Below are 18,850 nucleotides of genomic sequence, written 5' to 3' on the forward strand. Positions count from 1 at the left end.
ACTTAATGTAAACCGCTCAAGTCTCTGAGGCTGGAGACTTCCCATAGCTCCTCTCTCCCCAGAAGGCACAGGGAGGGGTCAAGAGGAAAGCATAAGGATCCCGTCTTCCAATCACAGAGGCCACCTTTGGGATGGAAAGATTCTGGAGCTCAACACACTGCCAGTCTATCCTTGTGGGCAAGAATGTGTCAGGGCTGCTGATGCCAACTGGCAGGGGTCACCTTTACCAGGGTGCAGACATAGCATGGCCCTCCTCGCCTGTCCTGGGGCAACCACAAGCTTTCTCCCCTCCTCTTTCAGACTTCCTCCATCCCTCTCCATAGTCCAGGCTGTGACAAAGGGGTTGGTAAGCAGGGACCTGGGGGCAGGGGAGGCCACCCATGCCTAAACAAGGAGACAAGGAGATAGGAGAAGGCCCAAAAGGACTCTCATTTCCCTTCCTCCCTGTCTCTGAGGGGCAGGTTCTAGAGAGTGATCTGTGGTGTGGGGGCTCATGCGACAAAAGGGCAGGGGGTAAAGGGCAGGAGGAGGAACACACGTACTCACAGCCCCATCCAGGTTGCAGAACAGGTGCTCAGAAATCATGGTGTCTTGATCTCCTCATCCTAGTGCCGTCCCCCTCCCCCACGTGGCACACCTTATTTCAGACACACACTTGCAGACACACTCACACTCATACCCATCTATCCACCCAGCCCACACTAATCTTACCTACTCCCTCTAACACACACACACTGTAAACGCTGGCACCAAAGTGTTTTGCAACTAGAGAGAGGTGGTGGTTGTACGTGATTGTGAAAGTACATTTAGTACTAATGAACTGCTTCCTTTCAAATGATCAATTTTGTTGTATAAATTTCACCTCTGTGAAAAAACCACCAGCCTCATACCCTCCGGGGACACTCTCCACACGGCGTACTCAGGCTGTGTGAGCATCCGCTGCCCCACCCAGCATGCCACACACACAAGCGTGGGGCACATGCTATTGCCTTGTCACTCAGCCTCACCCCCACTCCAGAGCAACAGCATGGAGGCTGCAGGGGCTCCTGTCCCCGGGCTGGTCTGGGTCTCTGAGGTCTCAGCCATGAGTGGAAGTATGGTGAGGTCTCTGGTGGGGCTCCCTAATCCTTCAGGGGAAAGGGAGAGCAGCCCAGACAGCTCGCCAGCAACCCAAGTGCAAGCATTGCCTGCCACCTAGTGGTGCCCTGCGGGCACAGGAGGGTACCCAGCTGCAGCCTCAGTCCTGTGGTACCTGGGCTCCTAGCTGGACCCAGGGCTCTGAGAAAGACCACCAAGTAGCATGGGACATGGGGACAAGGCTGGGGGCAGGGGCAGCTCTCCTCTTGGAGGGGTTAAAGCACACTCAACTCCCCCAGTTTAACTCCAGAAGCCACAGACCCTGTCCATTTTTCTGCCCTTGATGCTGAGAGGCCAGGCCTAGAACAGACTCCAAGATCTGTGAAGGACACATGAGGGCCGGCAGTGGGGTGTGCAGGATACATGACTCTCGAGCCACACCCCTCATGTCCAAGTTCAAGAAGCTAAAAGGAGAAAACAAATCATGTCAAGAGTTGAGGGGAGAAGGGAGGCCAGCAGGGAGGGGTAGACCTGCTCCCAGGATCTTCAGTCCAGCTTGAACTTGGCCTCTGATTCCTTTAGCAGGTATAGGCTGTCGTCCTCTAGGAAGCTGTGGGCCAAGGAAGGAGCCCATTGAGGCACAGCTCTGCTCCTCCTCTCCTGGGCAGGTGAGGCAAGAGGTGTGCTCAGGAAGGGAGACCAGCAGAGAGTAGTACCAACCTGAAAAACAGCACGTGGACAGGGATGGTACTGATGTGCCAGATGGCGTGGGCATCCAGGACCCAGAAGAGAGGCGGGAAGTCCAGGAGCTCGAGCAGGGCCAGCGCCTGTAGCAGCAGCACCACCACCATGCACTTGTGCACATGAGGCAGTTGTCGGCAGTTCCACAGGCACCAGGCCAGCCACCACAGCATGTTCACCAGGCCTAGGTGCCACAGGGCAGGAGAGGTCACTGCCCGGACCTCCTCCTCCCTCCCCAGGCCTCCCCCGTCTGTCCCCAGGACCTTGCTGGAACTCTCTTCCCAGACTCCCTCGTCCCCTCATGTGAAATGAAGAGGCTTCGGAAAGCTCATGGCACAATTTCATTATCTTTTAACTGCCTTCTTCCATGAACTTCTTGAAGCCCCGTCACCCCAAGACTCTCTCTAGAACTTCCTTTTCCCGAGAATGGCACCAATCCCTCCCCACCTCCAGCCAGCAGTTCTACAGCCTGTCCAGCCCCTGGGGGCCCAGTCCCACCTCACCAATAGCCACATTAGCCACCAGGTTGTAGCCGTAGTCAAAGTGGATGAGGCTCAAGTAGGAGATGTGTGCGGTCAGCAGCAGCAGCAAGAGGGTCCGGAAAGCGCCGACCATAGCTGGGTGCTGCAGCCCCACAGTCCTGCCCCCATCAGAGCTGCTCAGATGAGGACAAGGACAGGCAGCCCGCCCGTCCTGGTCCTAACATCAGTATGTGGTCCTGGAAGCCACTGTCCCTCTCTCTACCCCAAACAGGTCAGTGGAGCAGTCCCATCCCCCAGAGGACCAAGTGATGCTGTAGGCCCTTGACAGGAGCCAGGGCCCCAGTCCTACTTCAGAGCCCTCTTTTAGGGCAGCCTGGATGGACAGGGTGTGTTGGGAAGCTACTGAAGAAGGGAGATCTGGGGAACCCCTCTCTGCCCTGAGGCCTGATCCCGCCCCTGCAGCTCCCAGGCAGCCTCACCTGACACAGCACAGGTAGATTGAGTGGAGGATGACGGTGGAGGCACAGAAGTAGTCCATTTTCTGAGGACAGGGAGGCCAGTAGGAGGCGCGGGTTTGAGGGGAGCAGGGAGTGGACAAGGCCTCCTGGAGGGTTGGGCCCAGAGAGGACCCCCCCCCCCACCAAGAATGGATACCGAGGGGTGGCAGAGGCACAGTGGGGTCTAGCATGGGGGCCCTGGGCCTGGGGTCAGTGGCCACCACGTGTCCTGCTCCCTTGTCTAGAGTTATTTCACGTACAGACTGGCCCATTTTTTAAAAACGTGCTCAGGTGCGAGGCTTTAGGAACGCTACCAGAAGGCGCTATGAAGACTCAGAATCAAACACGCACACCATGGAACTAAGAGCACGCTGGAGTCTGACAAACAGTGGGGGCTCCAGTCCTGATGTTGTTAAGTGCTGTCGAGTCGGTTCTGACCCATAGTGACCCTGTGTAAGGTTTCCAAGGAGCAGATGGTGAGCTAGAAATGGCAGCCTTGTGGTTCAAACCAACTTTGCAGTCCAGCACATTAGCCCACAGCGCCACCCCAAGACTGATTGTGCCATGTTATTATGTGACGCCGATCTCCAGCTCAGCTGTCTCATCAGTTAAAAAGAGTTAAGGCTCCTTCGTACCTCTCAAGCTTGGTGGAGCTCAAGTGCTGTTATTGTAGATTACTAATACACAGTAAATACTCCATAGAAGGTATATACTCCATATTAGCTATAAGAGACCACTCTACTCCAGCCCTCTGGGGGTTCCTCTGGGACAGGCCCTGCCAGTTGGAGAGCAGGAGGGGTGCTCACCTCTGTGAGGTCGGTGTCCCTGGTGTGAAAGACTGTGGACCAGAACCAAGCATTGAGGGAGACCTGAGGAGGGAAAGGCTGGTAGGCATACTGCCCAAGGGTGGGGAGACCCCAGAAGGTTCACTTCCACCTCACCTTTAAGACTAAGGGTCTCTATCAGGCCTCTTACTGGCCTGAGAGATCCTCAAGAGGGAGGTGTGTTTTCTAGCACCCCCGGAGTCCTCCACGGACCCCCACTCACCCCAGTTCCCCCAGGTTTGGCTTTCTACCATCTTGAATGGGAGCTACAGCCTCCACAGGTTCCTCCCTGACCTGGAAACCAGTTCTGGCAGAGCCAAGTTCCCGGGTTACTCAAACTCAAGCACTGAGACAATAACCTCCGGGGGCCCTTGCCTTCTTCCCCCACCAGCAGGTGATGACAGCCTCACCTAGGCCCCAGGGAGGCAGTGACCTCAGCCTCTATGGGTGGGGATGAGCTGGGTGGGGTGGAGGGGTTCCAGCTTGGGGTGTGTCCCAAGCCAGCAAGTTAGCAAGTGAGGGAGCCTGGAGATCAAGCAGATCCCACTGGGGCCAAGTATCTGGGGAGAAGGGTGGCCAACCAAGCCAGGTGCTCCTCCTGACAGAACTGGCCCAACCTGCTGGGCCAGTGGTTGCTTCCAAGCCCTGGGGAAGAGCAAGGAGCAAGGCTAGAGGGCTAAGGTGGGCAAAGGCCCTGGGGAAGGTTTGAGGCCTTTTGCCTAGAAATTAGCGCGTGGAAAGAGAAGATAAATCATGTTGCTAATGAACTCCTGATCTTCTGGGAGTTGGTGCTGGCATTCGCCTGCTCTGTCCACAGCAGAGGCCTAGACCGCTGAAAGAAGGGTGGCTGGGGTGGGGATGGGCTGGGAGGAAGGGCTGGATAACCAGTGAGAACCAAGGAAGACACAGCCAGAGCCAGGCCTGGAATGCCCTGGAGGTGGGGAGGGATGTGCTAGGGTGGGACAGGCCTGCCAGTGGTGGAGAAAGGCCAGAGCTGCTCCCTTAGGTCCAGGATGCCAGGAAACTGGCCAGGCAGGGGGAGCAGGGTGACAAGCCACACTCTCCATCCAGTGCTGTAGAAGGAAGGACAGAGGTCAGACAGTAGGCTGCAGGTCCACAAGGAGCTGAGGAGGGAATGGGAAGAGCACTGGGGTGGGGCAGAGCAGAGATCTGGGCCTTCTCATTCCAGGGCCTGGGTCTCTGGAGGCCTGGGACTTAGCTGCTAATGCTCCTTGTGTCCTGGGTTTAGGTACTGCCCTTCTCAGCCCAAACTTCCCCTGGGAACAAACCAGGGGCTGGCTAAGAGGCCTCCCCAAGCCCCCCACCCCCCACCACCCCGTTGTTCCCCTGTCCTGACATCAGTCAGGTTATTTATTCCAGGTCAGGTTGCTTCCTCCTGTGAGCTATGCATGGCCCAGTCATCCTGCCCCATGGGCCGGGTTCCAGTGTTGCCCCACCTGTCTGGAGGCAGGAATATAGATTGAGGCAGGTGTATTCATGGGCACAACTCCTCACACCTGATGATCAGCCAGGGCCCAGTTCAGGGAGAGAGCAGGCTCAGGGCTGAGATAGGGTCCAGGAACAGGGGCATCTCTGGGAAGGTGAGTGGCCCTGGAGCTAGTGCAGGAGGCAGACAGCCAGACCTCCTTGTCCCCACAGCAGGAAGGGGAGGTGACAAGACCTAAGAGCTAAGTGACAGCTGGAAGTTGGAAAGCAGAGAGTAAAGATGTGCCCAAGGTGAGAGCTCATCACTACTGGACCAGAAGGGGCTGTGTGGCCTACTGTCCACCCTCTTCCCCTTTCTGCTGACTGAGAGCCAGTGAAGCCTGGACTCTGTACTTTGGAAAAGGTCTCTCACCTCAGGGAGTGTCCCAGTGTGGGAGCTCCTCTTAGACCCCTCTCCCAGACTTACAAAGTAGTGTCTTTAAGAATGCAGGCCCTAGGACAGAGCAGAACTGTCTCATAGGGTTTCCGAGGCTGTTATCTTTACGGAAGACAACTACCACATCTTTCACCTTTCGGTTAACTTAACCACTGCGTGGCCATGGTTCTTAGAGTCAGACTACCAGGGTCAAATTTTCAGCTTTACCATTACCTATGTGTCTTTGGGTAAGCTGCTTGGCTTTGCTATGTCTCAGTTTCCTCATTTGTAAAATGGGACTAATCATAGGATTGGTACATATTCCATTAGTAATAGGACTACAGAGTGCTGATAGTGTATTTCTGCTCCCCGGGACCCTCACAGCTCTCCACAGACTTGAGGTGAATGAGGCCCAGTTTGCCTCTCAATCTTCCTGCAAGCTGAAGACATTTGGAGAAGGGTTGATCTCCCCATAGCTGCGCAGATTGAGAGGAGAAGGGCTGGCACCTCCACAATGAAACTGACTCCCTTCACAGACCCTGGGTTCAAATTCTGCCACAGCCACTAACTAGCTGTGTGATCCTGGCTAAGTCACTTAGCTTCTCTGAGCCTCATCTACAAAAGAATAGTATGGACTGCATAGTAAGGTCATGAGGATGATAATGATGCTTGTAAGGTGTCAGGCACAAAAGAGCCACTCAATAAATGGTGGCTGTTACTGCTGTCTGGTACACAGCAGGTGCCCCAGAAAAGTCAGTGTTGTTCCTCCAGTAGACTGCATACCCACCACTTGACCACCCTTCACTTGACCCCTATCCCTTACTCAAGGGTCACAATGTTCAAGGTCAAACCATAGAGTCTCTAGATTCCAGGATGCAGGCTCTCCAGGGTACGTCCCTCCCCTTCCTGAGTCACTATCCCAGCAGTATGGACTGACACTATGTCTCTTCACTCAGGTTGTCACGGAGACACAAGACACAAGCAAAGGGGACAGAAGGGCATGAAGGGAAGAGAAAACCACAAGACAAATGTATGGCTACTCCTCAGCCAAGATCCAGTGGAATGGAGAGGGGGCCAGACGGGGTGGCTGGGCAATCACACAAACCAGGAGGGCAGGGACTAGCCCTCATGTGTAAATATGAGGGACCAGGGGCTGGTGGTTAGGGGGCAGGGTGCCAAGGGAGTGGAGCTGGAGGGGGCCAGGAAAGACTGGGTATGGGGAGAGCAGGAGGTGGTTTCAGTCTGTTGGAAAATAAGAAAATTGAGACAAAAATATCACAGCGGTGAAACTGGTTGGATGCCAAGTGAGCCAGATCTGTCAGGAATTCGACCCCAGTGCTAAGCCCCAGTGCTCGGGGCTGTCATTGACACCATGGCGGTGGGGACAAGTGGGTCTTTAAATAGCTCGGTGTCTCAGAAGTGGGGGAGGCACAATGTTCAATATGACGCCTGCTGCCATCCTGGATGCCCCACCCCCACCCCACCCCACCAGAGGCCACCAGGTCTCAGCCCCAGCCTCCAGTAGGGCAAGTCTTCCCTGAGACAATGAGGTAGGCTTTTGACAACATGGAAAAGGATTCCTTGGTTTCTTGCCATTGCCTTTCCCACTGGCTCTTGTCTGACCATTGGGAAGTCTTTCCCGAAGTCTAACCATCATTCTGCTGCAGATTCAATCTGTTTCTTCCCAAAGTTTCCTCAGCAGAAGTGGAATATAATCAATCAGTCCCTACCTCCCTAACCATCCTACAAAGGAGCTGGACTTCCCTGCCACCTGACCCTCTATATTTGAGAACCTTCCACTGCTAGATGAAGAGGGTAGGTGTGTGACCTCCTCGCTTTGGCAAAGGGCAGGGACCCTGATTCCGTGTGGTCAGAGGACGGCAATGTGCCAAGCTCTGGCAGGTTATCCAACCCCGCCTGGCTACTGACAGGGCCTAAATGGCAATTCAGGAGCTGCCAAAACTTCATCAGCCTTACTGGAGGGTAGGGGCTTCTTATTGCCCTCAGAAAGACACTGGGGTCTATACTAAGAGGTAACCTGGGACAAGTGGAGTGCCTCCCTCCTCCCACCCTAACAGAAGTCCGGAATCCCACTGGCTCCAGGAGCCGCAGCCCAGGACAAGGTCCACTGCCACACCTTCCACACAGCTCAGGGTTCCTCCTACCGGTAGAAATACAATACATACACTGGACTAAAGATCAAGTGTAAAATCTAAATCAGATCATCAAAGGGCACACAGATTCTGAAGCTATGTCCCTGGAAGGCCTAGTGGTGGCAAGAGAGGGTCCATGCCTCAGACGCCCATATCCATAGGGTGTTCAAGGCCTCAAGACATAGGCTCCAGGTTCTGTCTGCCCACTCCCATCTCAACATCGGCTCTTTCCCAAAGCACCCTAGTTGAGGCTGGACTGTAGGACACCCTGAGAGGTGCGATCTCTTGCTTAGAAGGAAGATAAGTAGCAGACACCAGTAAGATGAAAGATCCAAGCATCAGGGAGAAGAGGATGAAAGTTATGAAGTGACCAGGGGCACACGTCATGAGGACAAAGGCTGAGACCTTCTTTCTGGTCTATTCAAGGAAGTTCTGAGCTTTGCTCAGAAAATCCAGGCAGGTTGTCCTGAGCTCTCTCATGTGGGGCTGGGGCGTGGGGAAGATGCAGGCAGTGTCTCAGGAAGACCAGGGAAGGGGACAGGTGCTCTTCCTGCTTTCCTGGTCAGGATCAGATCCCCTTCTCTGCAAGAGGCCTAGGCACGAAGTAGTAGCTGTCTCTCACCCATGCCTGGGATACTGTGTGCTAATGCCAGGTCCTTGACTACGTAAGAGCCCTGGACCCTCGGCCAGACACATGGGGCCTCCTCTGCTTCCTCTAGTCCCCTTCCCTCAGTCACACTATGGCCAGGCTGGCCTTGCCTGTCTAGGTCCCATACACTCCAGCCTTGTATCTTTGCTTCTGTAGTTCCCCTAGGATCTCACAGGCCCCAATCTAAACAGACCTGCAAGTCTGCAAGTCCCAGCTGAAACCACTCCTCTTCCCTGGTAGACTCACTAACTTACAAGAGACTCTCCAAGCTCACAACTTCCAGGGCCCTCTCTGGAATCCCTCCTCAGCTCCGTCCCCCAGGCTGCATGGGCCCCTGTCTTTATGTACCCTCTGAACTCTGCTAACAGCAACAGGCCTTGCTTCTTAGGGGCAGGGACATTAGTCCCCACAAGTGCCACACCCTGTGTCTACCCACAGCAGATGCTCCATAGACATCCCTTATGGTACACGGAGGCAGCCCAGAATGGAGTCAGCCCAGACTGCAAACCCTGCCTCCACAATTGCCGATAGCTCAGAGCTCACAGGGGTATGATAATGATCAAATGTTTAGGACAATGCCCTTCACATGGTTCATGCTCCATAATTCAGAATTATTGGTAGTACTGGTGGATGAGAAAGCATTAGGTAGGATTTCCCAGAGGTGTACCAGCCTCCTTCCAACCCCTTGCTCCTATGTCTACGATTCAGCCTGGACTTGTTGGCACCATCCGTCTTCCTGCGGTCCTCAGAGCATTCTTTAGACCTCAGCTCACTCTAACAGAATTCAGGAGAGCTGACTACTCTCTCCTCCTTGTCCCCTAACTGACCTCTCTCCTAGTCCTCCACCTACCTCTCGGGTCACTCCTCTGTCTCTGCTGCTAGTTCAGTCTCCTCTATCCAGCCTTTACGTTTTAGGGTTCCTCAAGGCTCCATCCCGATTTGGGCCACCTCTTTAGTCAAGCTACTGTGCCCTGAGCTAGAACTACCATCCAGTCCCCCTACATCTACTCTTGCCTCCCCAATCTCTTCTCTACACAGTGAGCTTTCCAAAGGGTAAATCTAGTCATGAAGCTCCTTCTCTCTCCTCCTTCACTGGGGATCTTTCAATACTTTCTGATGCTCTGAGGACTGAAATCTAAAGTGTGAACGTGTCCCCTAGGCCCTCCACGGGCCAGTCCCATCTGTCATACCCAACTCCCTGACTTCCTGCATGCGAGATCTCCTAGCCATTCAGATCCATCAATGACCTGCAGTGTGTGAAGCTTAGAGTCCTCTGATGCATATGGACCATCCCTCAGCTTCTCCAGGGATGGTCTGAGACCAGGCTGAACTCTACACTGAGAATGCTGTGTCTGCCACTGCCCAAAGGCCTGGGTTGGCTTTGAGATTGCTCCAATTCCTCCAGAAGGGTCTTGTGTCCTGATAGGAACTGGAATTCCCCAACAGGATCTGTGATCCCAACATGCTCCCTACCACCCATCTCCCTCTACATCTGTAAACGGCCCTCTTGGGTCTTTTGGAGGCTTCTTCCTTCGGGATAAGAGCAATGCTTCTTTCCTATTTTCCTCCCTAACAGGACTGTAGGGCTCTACTGGAAGGGGAGGCCTGATTCAGGACCATCCCTGTTCTCTCCCCAGGCTTGACCACTCCCAGTGGTAACTTCAGCAGAGGGAAGCTGCTGAGTAAGTAGTAGCCATGTTAGGTGAGATTGGATACCTAAGAGTTCTTCCTTCCTAGAGGAGGGTGTGGAGCAGATCCATCAGGTTACCTACCCAGGCGAAGGCCACGCAGGTGTGGTACATGGGGGAGGAGGCTGGCACTGAGGTGCGGTAGCGGCAGAGCATCATCAGGCTGGCCATGCCATTGAGGAAGGAGGCCATGGCAGAAGCTGGCTCTTGGAAGAACAGGAACCGGGAAAAGGGCCACTGAAAAAAAGGAGCAGATGGAGGTGGCCTGAGGGGCAGGCAACTTCCCACTGGTCCAACCTACCAGTCATTATTGGCATCTGCATCAACATCGGCGGGCCGCTTGCTGACTCCTCAGCTCTGAATCTTGGTCCAAACCTCAGGTTCAGTCACCCTTCAGGACAGTGAGCTTTCCTTCCAATCCCTGACTGAGGGTCACACCCCTAATCCTGGCCTGCATGCATGGCACTTTAAGCCCTTGTCTTAGAGGAAGACCAGGTGGGCCAGTGCAGATGGCTCAACCTAGCCTGGGACATGGCAGGTACTCAGCAAGTAGAAACAGCCCAGACCTTCCATCCAGAAGACACAAGTCCTATAGGGGCTCTCCTTTACCACTGATGACAAAGCCTCTGAGACTCAGCTTACTCTACGGAAAATTGGAAACAATAGTTCCTGCCAATCTTACCAGGTAACAGTGAGATAATATTGCATCAAAAGGTACCAAAAAACTGTGCGTCAATGGCAATCTGGGAGAATATTATTATCAATTCAGATCCCTACTGGAGAAGCAATAGAAAGAATGTCATGGTGGGTCAGGGAATTTGTCCTTGCAATAAGGTAGGTATCACAACCACCCCCAAAAGCCCAGCAACACTTTATGAGGAATCCCCAAAGCCTCCCAGTTCGTATTTCACCCAGTCGAAAGTCAGGACACAAACCCAAGGCAGAACACACTCATCCTATGTTATTATATGAACATTAGATTTTTGAGAAGAAACACCTGCCCCAAACACACAACCACCACCCCTGACCTGAGCCCCAGCCTCAGATTATCTGAGCAGCGTGGTTCAGTTGGGGAGTATCTTACCCTCACCATACTACCACAATACACCCACCCTAACCCTTCCAACTCACCTTGCCATGGAACTGAGGCACTTTGTGGCCTTCCTGGAGGTAGAGGCCAACAGTAAGCCACATACACTCGTATTTACAGTCATCCGGACAGGTCCAACCTAAAAAGACAAAATGTCACCTGGTAAAGTCTCCAGCACAGGGAGGCACACAACAAGCTTGGATGGGGCCCAGGAAGTCTTCAGGTTGGAGAGAACAAAAAGAAATCTCAATATTTTACATTCCCACTTGGATGGATGAGAGATGAGAGATGTTGGAACATATACACAAGGGGAAGGGGTATGCGTGTAAGGGAGAATGTGTGTGAGTGTGTGTGTGAGTGTGCTTTGGGGGTGGGGGATACACAGTGAACAAGTGTTCACCTAAGATAAGGATCTTGGCTTCCACTGGACTCATCTATGAATACTTGACTTTGGGTTTGTCCCACATGAACACAAGATTTGCTCTCACTTCTCACCAGAGAGAAGCCCATGCTGCCTTCCCCTATGGAACTGAAGTCCCAAATTGCCTTTCCCACCTTATCTCCTACTATTCCGTTTTACAAATCCTCCTTTTTGAATAAACCAAGATGGAAGTATACACAGCTGCTCCTTGCCCCTCAGGGCCTATGCTCTTTCAGTTCCCTCTACCTGGAATGCAGAGAGGATAATGTTGTGGTCACCCAGGCCACAGCTGGAAACTTTATCACTTACTAGCTGTGTGACCTTGGGCAGGGCACTTAATCTGAATGTTCCCATCTATAAAATTGGGATAATAAGAGAAACTACTTCACATAATAATGTCAGGATACAGTGAGAAAAGACTGAAGTTGTTAAAGGCTTCATTAAGCTCAGAACAACCATCAACACTCATGAAAAGAGCAGTCAAGAAATCAAACTATGTATTGCATTAGACAAATCTGCTGCACAAGATATCAGCTTGAGGACTAAGGTGCACCTAACCCAAGCCATGGTATTTTCAATAAGCTCATATGCATGCAACAGTTGGACAATGAATAGGGAAGACACAGTAGGTGGTCAATATGTTCACTTCCTGCACACTATGAACAGAGGTCCAAATTTAATGTATTCATCTAGTAAATATCAGATGAAAATCTTTCCTTCACAGTGTCCCAAGATGACTCTGGTCTCCCTCAAAACCCAAATGCTCCTAGGCTTAGGGTACCTTTAGGGTTCAAACCACTCCCTTCCTTGTATGTGACATGGTTAATGCCCTTGTGAGGGCAGGATCTGGCTCTCACTACTGTGTCACTTCAGAGTGTTCAAATACTGGCTTGCCCAAAGTGAAAGCTTTGGAAAAGCAAGACTGGAAGGTAAGGTTCCAATTACGTTGGGGCTCCTTTCACATTCACAGGAGACCCTGAGGTCAACAAACCAGGAGAGCTTGCACAAGGGTTGGGGGTAGGGGTGGGCACAAGGGGCGGGGCAGATATAAATAGGCGGGGTTGAGAAGGGCGGGGCTTACCTGTCAGACTCATGTAGATTGGCTGGCTGGAACGGAAGTGCTTCAGCGCGCCCCCCGAGCAGTTCCGTTCCTCGCACCGTAGTACACATTCACGGTACACTGGTTCACGGTCGCCCTGGGAGCCGCTTGCCAGTACAGCCGCCCCGGCCAGCAGCACCAGCCGCACTACCTGGCCGGCCATACCTTCACCCTGGCCCGCCGCCGGCGGAGGAGCTCAGGAGTGTATCTAATCTCTACTTCCGGAGTAACCGGATGTTCCTTGTGTTCTTTGTTCTCCTTTCCGCACCCGACCACCCAGTTTAGAGGAAAGTTCCCGGGTTTTTGTGTGCTCTTGCCCCGCCTCTCAGTCCTGTTCCGTGTCCACATATCGAGACCGCAGAGTTAAGGGAAGGAGGATGCCTAAATTATGTCTAAAATAAAGTAGTCTTGTATCAATATCCTTCTTGTTTCTCTTTCAGGGTATCTGTTCCTTTGAGGTAGGACTGTTTTTCCGTCACCAGCCCTGTCGGGTTTTACCTCCTAAACGTACCTGGAACTGTATACCTCCATCTCCACAGTTACCATTTTGGTAAAGCTATCGCTATTTGTCCTGGTGTGGCGCTGTGGGTTAATGCGCCAGGCTGAAAAGCAGTTTGAGCTGCAAGGTTAGCGGTTCAAGCTCACCATCTGCTCCTTGGAAACCCTGTACAGGGGCGCTATGGGTCGGAACTGACTCAACGGCACTTAACACCAACATCATTATTTGTCGTCGGGACAGCTTTCTTCAGTCCACTCTCCGTGACTAGAAATTCAAATTTGACCATGTCACTTCTCATTAGAATTCTTTACTAGATTCGATTATCCTCAAGATAAAATCCTAACCATGAGCCCTGTATGGTCTGGTCTTTGCCCACAGGTCTCCCTCACTCAAGGGCTCCAAGCTCACTTTCACCCTCACTCCTACCTACTCTGTGGGTCTGAGTTTACACACCACCTCCTGAAGATGATTGTTAACCACCGAGGGTAATGTAACCTCCAGTGGTCTGTTCCCAAGTAGGACGCTCAGTATGCGCTTTATTTTTAAATGAATGAACAACCATTACTCAAGGACAGCTTGATTCGGACCACACTAAGATAGGCAAGATGTAAAATTTAAGGAAATTTTAAGTAGGAATATAGGTTCCCTGGTATCCCACTCCTCCCTCAAATATCACTAAGGCCACCCTTACTCCCCCAAATTCCTTTTCATTGCACTGAAACCTCGGAGCGAAATGCATGATGATCATGCCTGTCTTTCCTCTTCCCTCAAGCTCTTTTACTCCAGGTCGGTTTTCCTGTTTATCTTGGTGGTAATGGTGGTAGTTGTGGCATGATCCAGGATAAAATCGGATTCCATTCTTTCATTCAATCAGTCAGCAAACTTGTCTTCCAGTCTTGCTGGAATGGACTTGATGACTATTATCACTAACAATTAACCTTTACTAGGTCCTAGTGTGGTGCTGGGGGTTAATGCGCCAGACTGCAAAGCCGTTTGAACTGCAAGGTTGGAGGTTCAAACTCATCAGCTGCTCCTTGGAAACCTTATACAGGGTCACTATGGGTCGGAATCAACTCGACAGCACTTAACAACAGCAAGGCAAGACAAATCCTGAAAGCACCATCCAGGATGTAGAGTAAATCTGTGAAAACTGGAACCTGTGCAAGGCAGAAACCCATCAGAAAGGACAATTCAAATATTTCCACTAAAATGAGCAGTAGAAAGTGCTAATACTATACTCTGTCAAAGGGGAGACGTTTGTGAGACCTAGTAAAACAAAGCAATCCAGGCGAGTTCTGACTCACACAGGTTTCACTATATTTTCTGTGAATTGCGCTCTGGGGAGCACCATTCACTTTGCATTTTTTGTCAATGCTACCTCTAAGAGTTGAGAAATAATATGAATGGTGTCCCCTGGAGTTGAGCCTGGGAACTGGGAAGCTGAAATGAAGAAAACAAACATTCAGCCCTCCAGGAGCTGACCGGAAACAATCAAGTGCTAATACTATTCTGCACCTGCACCTTTGTAACACAATAATCTAATCGGTGAGAGCCCAATTCTCCAGGATTGCCTTGGTTGTTGTTGTTTTCCACCTTTTATGTTTCCTGTTTTTGTTGTTAAATGCTGTGGAGTGTGTTCTGACTCACAGTGACCTGTACAGGGTTCCCAAGGAGCAGCTTGTGAGTTTGAACTGTCAACCTTAAAGTTCAAACCGACCGTGAGGTCCAGTGCTTATCCTAAGGTGCCACATCTTATCACTTTTCTAACTTCCTGTTCATGGGAAATAATTGAGTTTTCATTCTCTGAAGGAGAAACTTTTGCAGGTTTATTGTACATGATTTCATTTTGTCCTTACTATAATTCTGGGATGAGTCTTTTTATGAGAGCTTCCATTTAAAGATCGTGAAATTATCTTTAAAGAGAACAAAATCCCGACAAAGCAGAGACCTTTCCTATGCGGGAATTCTGAGGTAGAAATTGTTGGTAAGTACCGTGGAGTCGGTTCCAACTCATAGCAACCCTATACAGGCAGGGTTTCTGAGGCTGTAAATCTTTACGGGAGCAGAAACCCTCGTCTTTCTCCCGTGGAACCGCTGGCAGTTTCGAACTACTGACCTTGCGGTTGGCAGCCTGACTCGTAACCACTACACTACCGGAGCTTCTACCAGGTAGAAATTGAGCTCATTTAAAACTTTTAAGGCTCCAATTTTGGAGACCTCAATCTACACGGGTATTATATTAAACATTAAAATGTGGTACTATCCAGAGTTAAAATACATTTACAAATAGAAGTGCTAATAGTTGCTTATACTTTGTATACATGTAGCAAAGCACTGATTTTTGTAGTTTTCTTCTATTCTGGAGTTACCAATTAAAATATTTTTTCAGGTATCAAACATTTTACTAACTATTGAAAAACCATGTTTACATTTCTGGTGGATCCCTGGTTAAAGACGAAAGGGGCAGTGGGAACTTTTGTCTACTTGTCTCAGGAAAGGGGAGAGTATTCTCTCCCTGGGACATCTCTTGAGGGCTTTCTCTATCAACACAACCCCAGTATCCCTAGAAAGCAATTTCCTGGCCTGTCACTTCCACTCCCCCATTGAGCACCCTTAGCTTAATCTTAATCTGCCTTTTAATTTGTATTTTTATTTGGCCTGAAAATTTGTCATTGAGTTATTTCTTCAACATAGGCTTATTGAGCTTTAGTGGGTGTTAGCCACTGTATTGGATACTAGGAAAAAAAGAAAAGAAAAGATAAATAAAAAAGGGTTCCCAGTCCAGATAAAGCCAATGGAACAATGTACCAAGGACTCAATGGCAAGGTGACCATATTTTTAGAGCAAATCCCAAGAGAATCGTTTACAGGAGTGAGGGCTCTTCATTGACTAAATCTTTATTGAGGTTTACCATGTATGAAGGTCGCTATGAGTGGGTACCGACTCGATGGCACCTAACAACAGCAACAACAACCATGTATGAGGCTCTGGGACAGAATGATGAGCGAAAGAATGAGAGAGACGAGTAATAAGCAAGTACCAAACAAAAGACCAAAATGATTCCACTGCTAATGAAGAATTGTTGTTAAGTGCCATCAAGTCAGTTCTGACTCAAAGCAACCCTGTATAGGGTTTCCAAGGAGCAGCTGGTGAGTTTGAACTGCCAACCTTGTGGTTCAAGCCAACCTTGCAGGCCAGCACAATAACCCACAGTGCCACACCAGGACTTCATTGGAAGAGAAAATTACCACAACTACTATGTAGTGGTTACGAGTCTGGCTGCTAACCTCAGGTCCGCAATTCAACACTACCAGCCCTTCAAGGGGTGAAAGATGAGGCTTTCTGCTCTCATGAAGACTTACAGCCTTGGAAACCCTATACAGGGTCTCTGTGAGTCGGAACCAACTCCACAGTACACCACCACCAGCAAGCAGTATAATTGTTGTTGTTGTTGTTGTTGTTAAGGGCCATCGAGTCGGGTCTGACCCATAGCGACCCTGGATAGGGTTTCCGAGGAGCGGCTGGTGAGCTTGAACCACCAACCTTGCAGTTCAAAGGGCTTTGCAGTGTGGCGCATAAACCCACAACGCCACACCAGGACTCCGGTGCAATATAATTAGGTACTTGTTAAATGTTGTTAGATTGATTCTGACTCATAGTGACCCTGTATAGAGTTTCCAAGGAGCAGCTGATGCAAACCCATCTGACCTTGAAGTAAGCAGTTCAGTGCTAGCCCAAAGAACCACACCAGGACTCCAATTTGGCCCCAGCAATTTCACTCCTAGGTAGGCAGTGCCAATGTATTATCTATACAAGTGAAAATGATAAAAGCACAAAGCTATTCATGGCAGTAATTTTTAAAATAGCTCCCCAAAGGGAACAACGAAATGTTCATCAATAGGGAATAAGAGAGACTCATACAATGGAATTCTGAACAGAAATTAATGATGTTTGGGCATATTTGTAATGTACTGACATGGAACATCTTCATGATATTTTGTGTGTGTGTGCGTGATATCTCATCTAATCATTTTGTTTACAACTGAAACTCTGGGAATTCAAAATTAACAGCCTTGCCTGTGAGCTTCTTATACACACCAGAAAATGTTTTAACCTTGTATTCTACATTGTCTGCTGTGCTTTGAACAAATGAACCTTTATAAAACGGCTGCCATCCAGCTTTACTCGGATTCTCTTGTCCACAATTTCACTTGGAAGACCAAGTCTTCAAGGATTGCATCATGTATAGCAGTCTGAGTGCAGCTCCTAGAACACTTTTGCTTATTTTTTTGTACAGCTCTTTCTAATTGGTTTAGGCAGAATTCTCCTCTGAGCAATAAAGACCACGTGCTTTCCACTGAACTTTTTCTCCAGTTCATGTACTAGTCGGACTTGGATTTTCTGGAAAGACTTCAGTTGAGGAACAGGAACAAAGATTATAATAACTTTCTGACCATCACCAACTTCAATTTCCTTAACTGCAGTTATGTTTAGCTCTCTTGACTGAGCCTTTAGGTCCCAGTTCATCTCCAACTCAAGAAGAGCCTGAGAAATACCAGACTTGAATTCATCTGGCTTTTCGCCATTGGGCTTCACAATCTTTGTGCTTGAACTGAACACAACCTTTTCTTCTTTCCGAGTGACGCCCTAGGAAGAGGGTTTTCATGATATTTTAAAGTGTAAAAATCAAGATGCAAACTATATTATGTATATAGTATTGTACTGTATGTAAAGAAAAATAAGAGTGTGTATTTGCTGTATTGGAGAATTCATCTAGATATGCAAGAAGCTGAAAATAGTTGCTGCAGCTTGTAACCAGACCCTATAGGGCCTCACGGGTCATGGTGAAGAGTTTACACAATGGGAAACCACTGGGAGGTGTTTAAGCACTGGAGTTAATAACCTGATCTGATTCATGTTCAAAATATTTACTTTGGCTGCTGGGGGCATGGGGAAGGTCTGTAGGTGGGAAAAGTGGTATTTGAGAGACCCAAAACTGGTGTTACCCCTCAAGAGAAGTGACAGTTTGCACTAATAATGTAATTATTTCATTAATATCTATTGAAAAGGAGTCACCAAATCTTAAAGAAAGATTTAATGTAATGGGCAAGGAAACAGAGAAATCAATAATGTGAGTTTATTCTAAGCAGTTAATTTGTATGCATGCAGGGATATAATTTTGTTTCCAAAAACTAGTAGGCTAGTTACAATTGTTAAAATAAAATCTTTAAATTAGCTCAGAACAATAACACAATATATGATTGCTTTATGATTTAATAAACAATTTTCAAATGGGGGAGCATCCCACTCGAGGCTTAAATAACATAAGCATTGGACTGCAAGGTCGGTTTGAACCACAAGGTTACCAGCTCAAATTCACCAGCCACTTCTTGGAAACTCTATACAGGGTTGCTATGAGTCGGAACCAACTGGTCTGCACTTAACAACAGCAACATGTATATATATTGGACTCCTGGTATGGTGCTGTAGGATCAACACTGGACTGCAAACCACAAGGTTGCTAGTTCAAACCCACTAGCTGCTCCTCAGAAACCCTATATAGGGTCACTATGAATCTGAAGGAGTTTCCAAGGTGTGGTTGGTGGGTTTGAACCGCCAACCTTTTAGTCCAGTGTTTTATTCTACAGCACCATACCAGGACTTCTGGTAAGATAAGCATTTGGCCATAAGGTTGGTTTAAACTGCAAGGTCAGCGGTTCAAACTTACCAACTGCTCCTTGGAAACTCTATACAGGGTCACTATGAGTG

The 18,850-nt window shown here is 49.6% G+C and overlaps 1 protein-coding gene and 1 pseudogene across 2 annotated transcripts; both read right to left on the bottom strand.

Annotated features, from left to right (window-relative positions):
* Window positions 1-1,599: 1,599 nt before the first annotated feature.
* Window positions 1,600-12,786, bottom strand: PGAP3 (post-GPI attachment to proteins 3). 2 transcript variants are annotated; one of them, XM_006832557.1, is made up of 8 exons: window positions 12,565-12,745; window positions 11,104-11,201; window positions 10,057-10,209; window positions 3,604-3,666; window positions 2,780-2,841; window positions 2,322-2,458; window positions 1,798-2,002; window positions 1,624-1,687 (listed from the first exon to the last, which is right to left on the bottom strand). In XM_006832557.1, exons 1-8 carry the CDS (start codon window positions 12,743-12,745, stop codon window positions 1,624-1,626), a joined length of 963 nt encoding a protein of 320 aa, XP_006832620.1. The 2 variants fall into 2 exon arrangements, with proteins under 2 accessions (XP_006832621.1, XP_006832620.1); XM_006832558.1 differs by lacking the exon at window positions 3,604-3,666 and having other exon boundaries at window positions 1,600-1,687; window positions 12,565-12,786.
* Window positions 12,787-17,117: 4,331 nt separating this feature from the next.
* Window positions 17,118-18,031, bottom strand: LOC102827943 (annotated as a pseudogene).
* Between the last annotated feature and the right edge of the window lie 819 nt (window positions 18,032-18,850).

This window comes from Chrysochloris asiatica, unplaced genomic scaffold, assembly GCF_000296735.1.
Source record: "Chrysochloris asiatica unplaced genomic scaffold, ChrAsi1.0 scaffold00007, whole genome shotgun sequence".
Lineage (NCBI taxonomy): Eukaryota > Metazoa > Chordata > Mammalia > Afrosoricida > Chrysochloridae > Chrysochloris > Chrysochloris asiatica.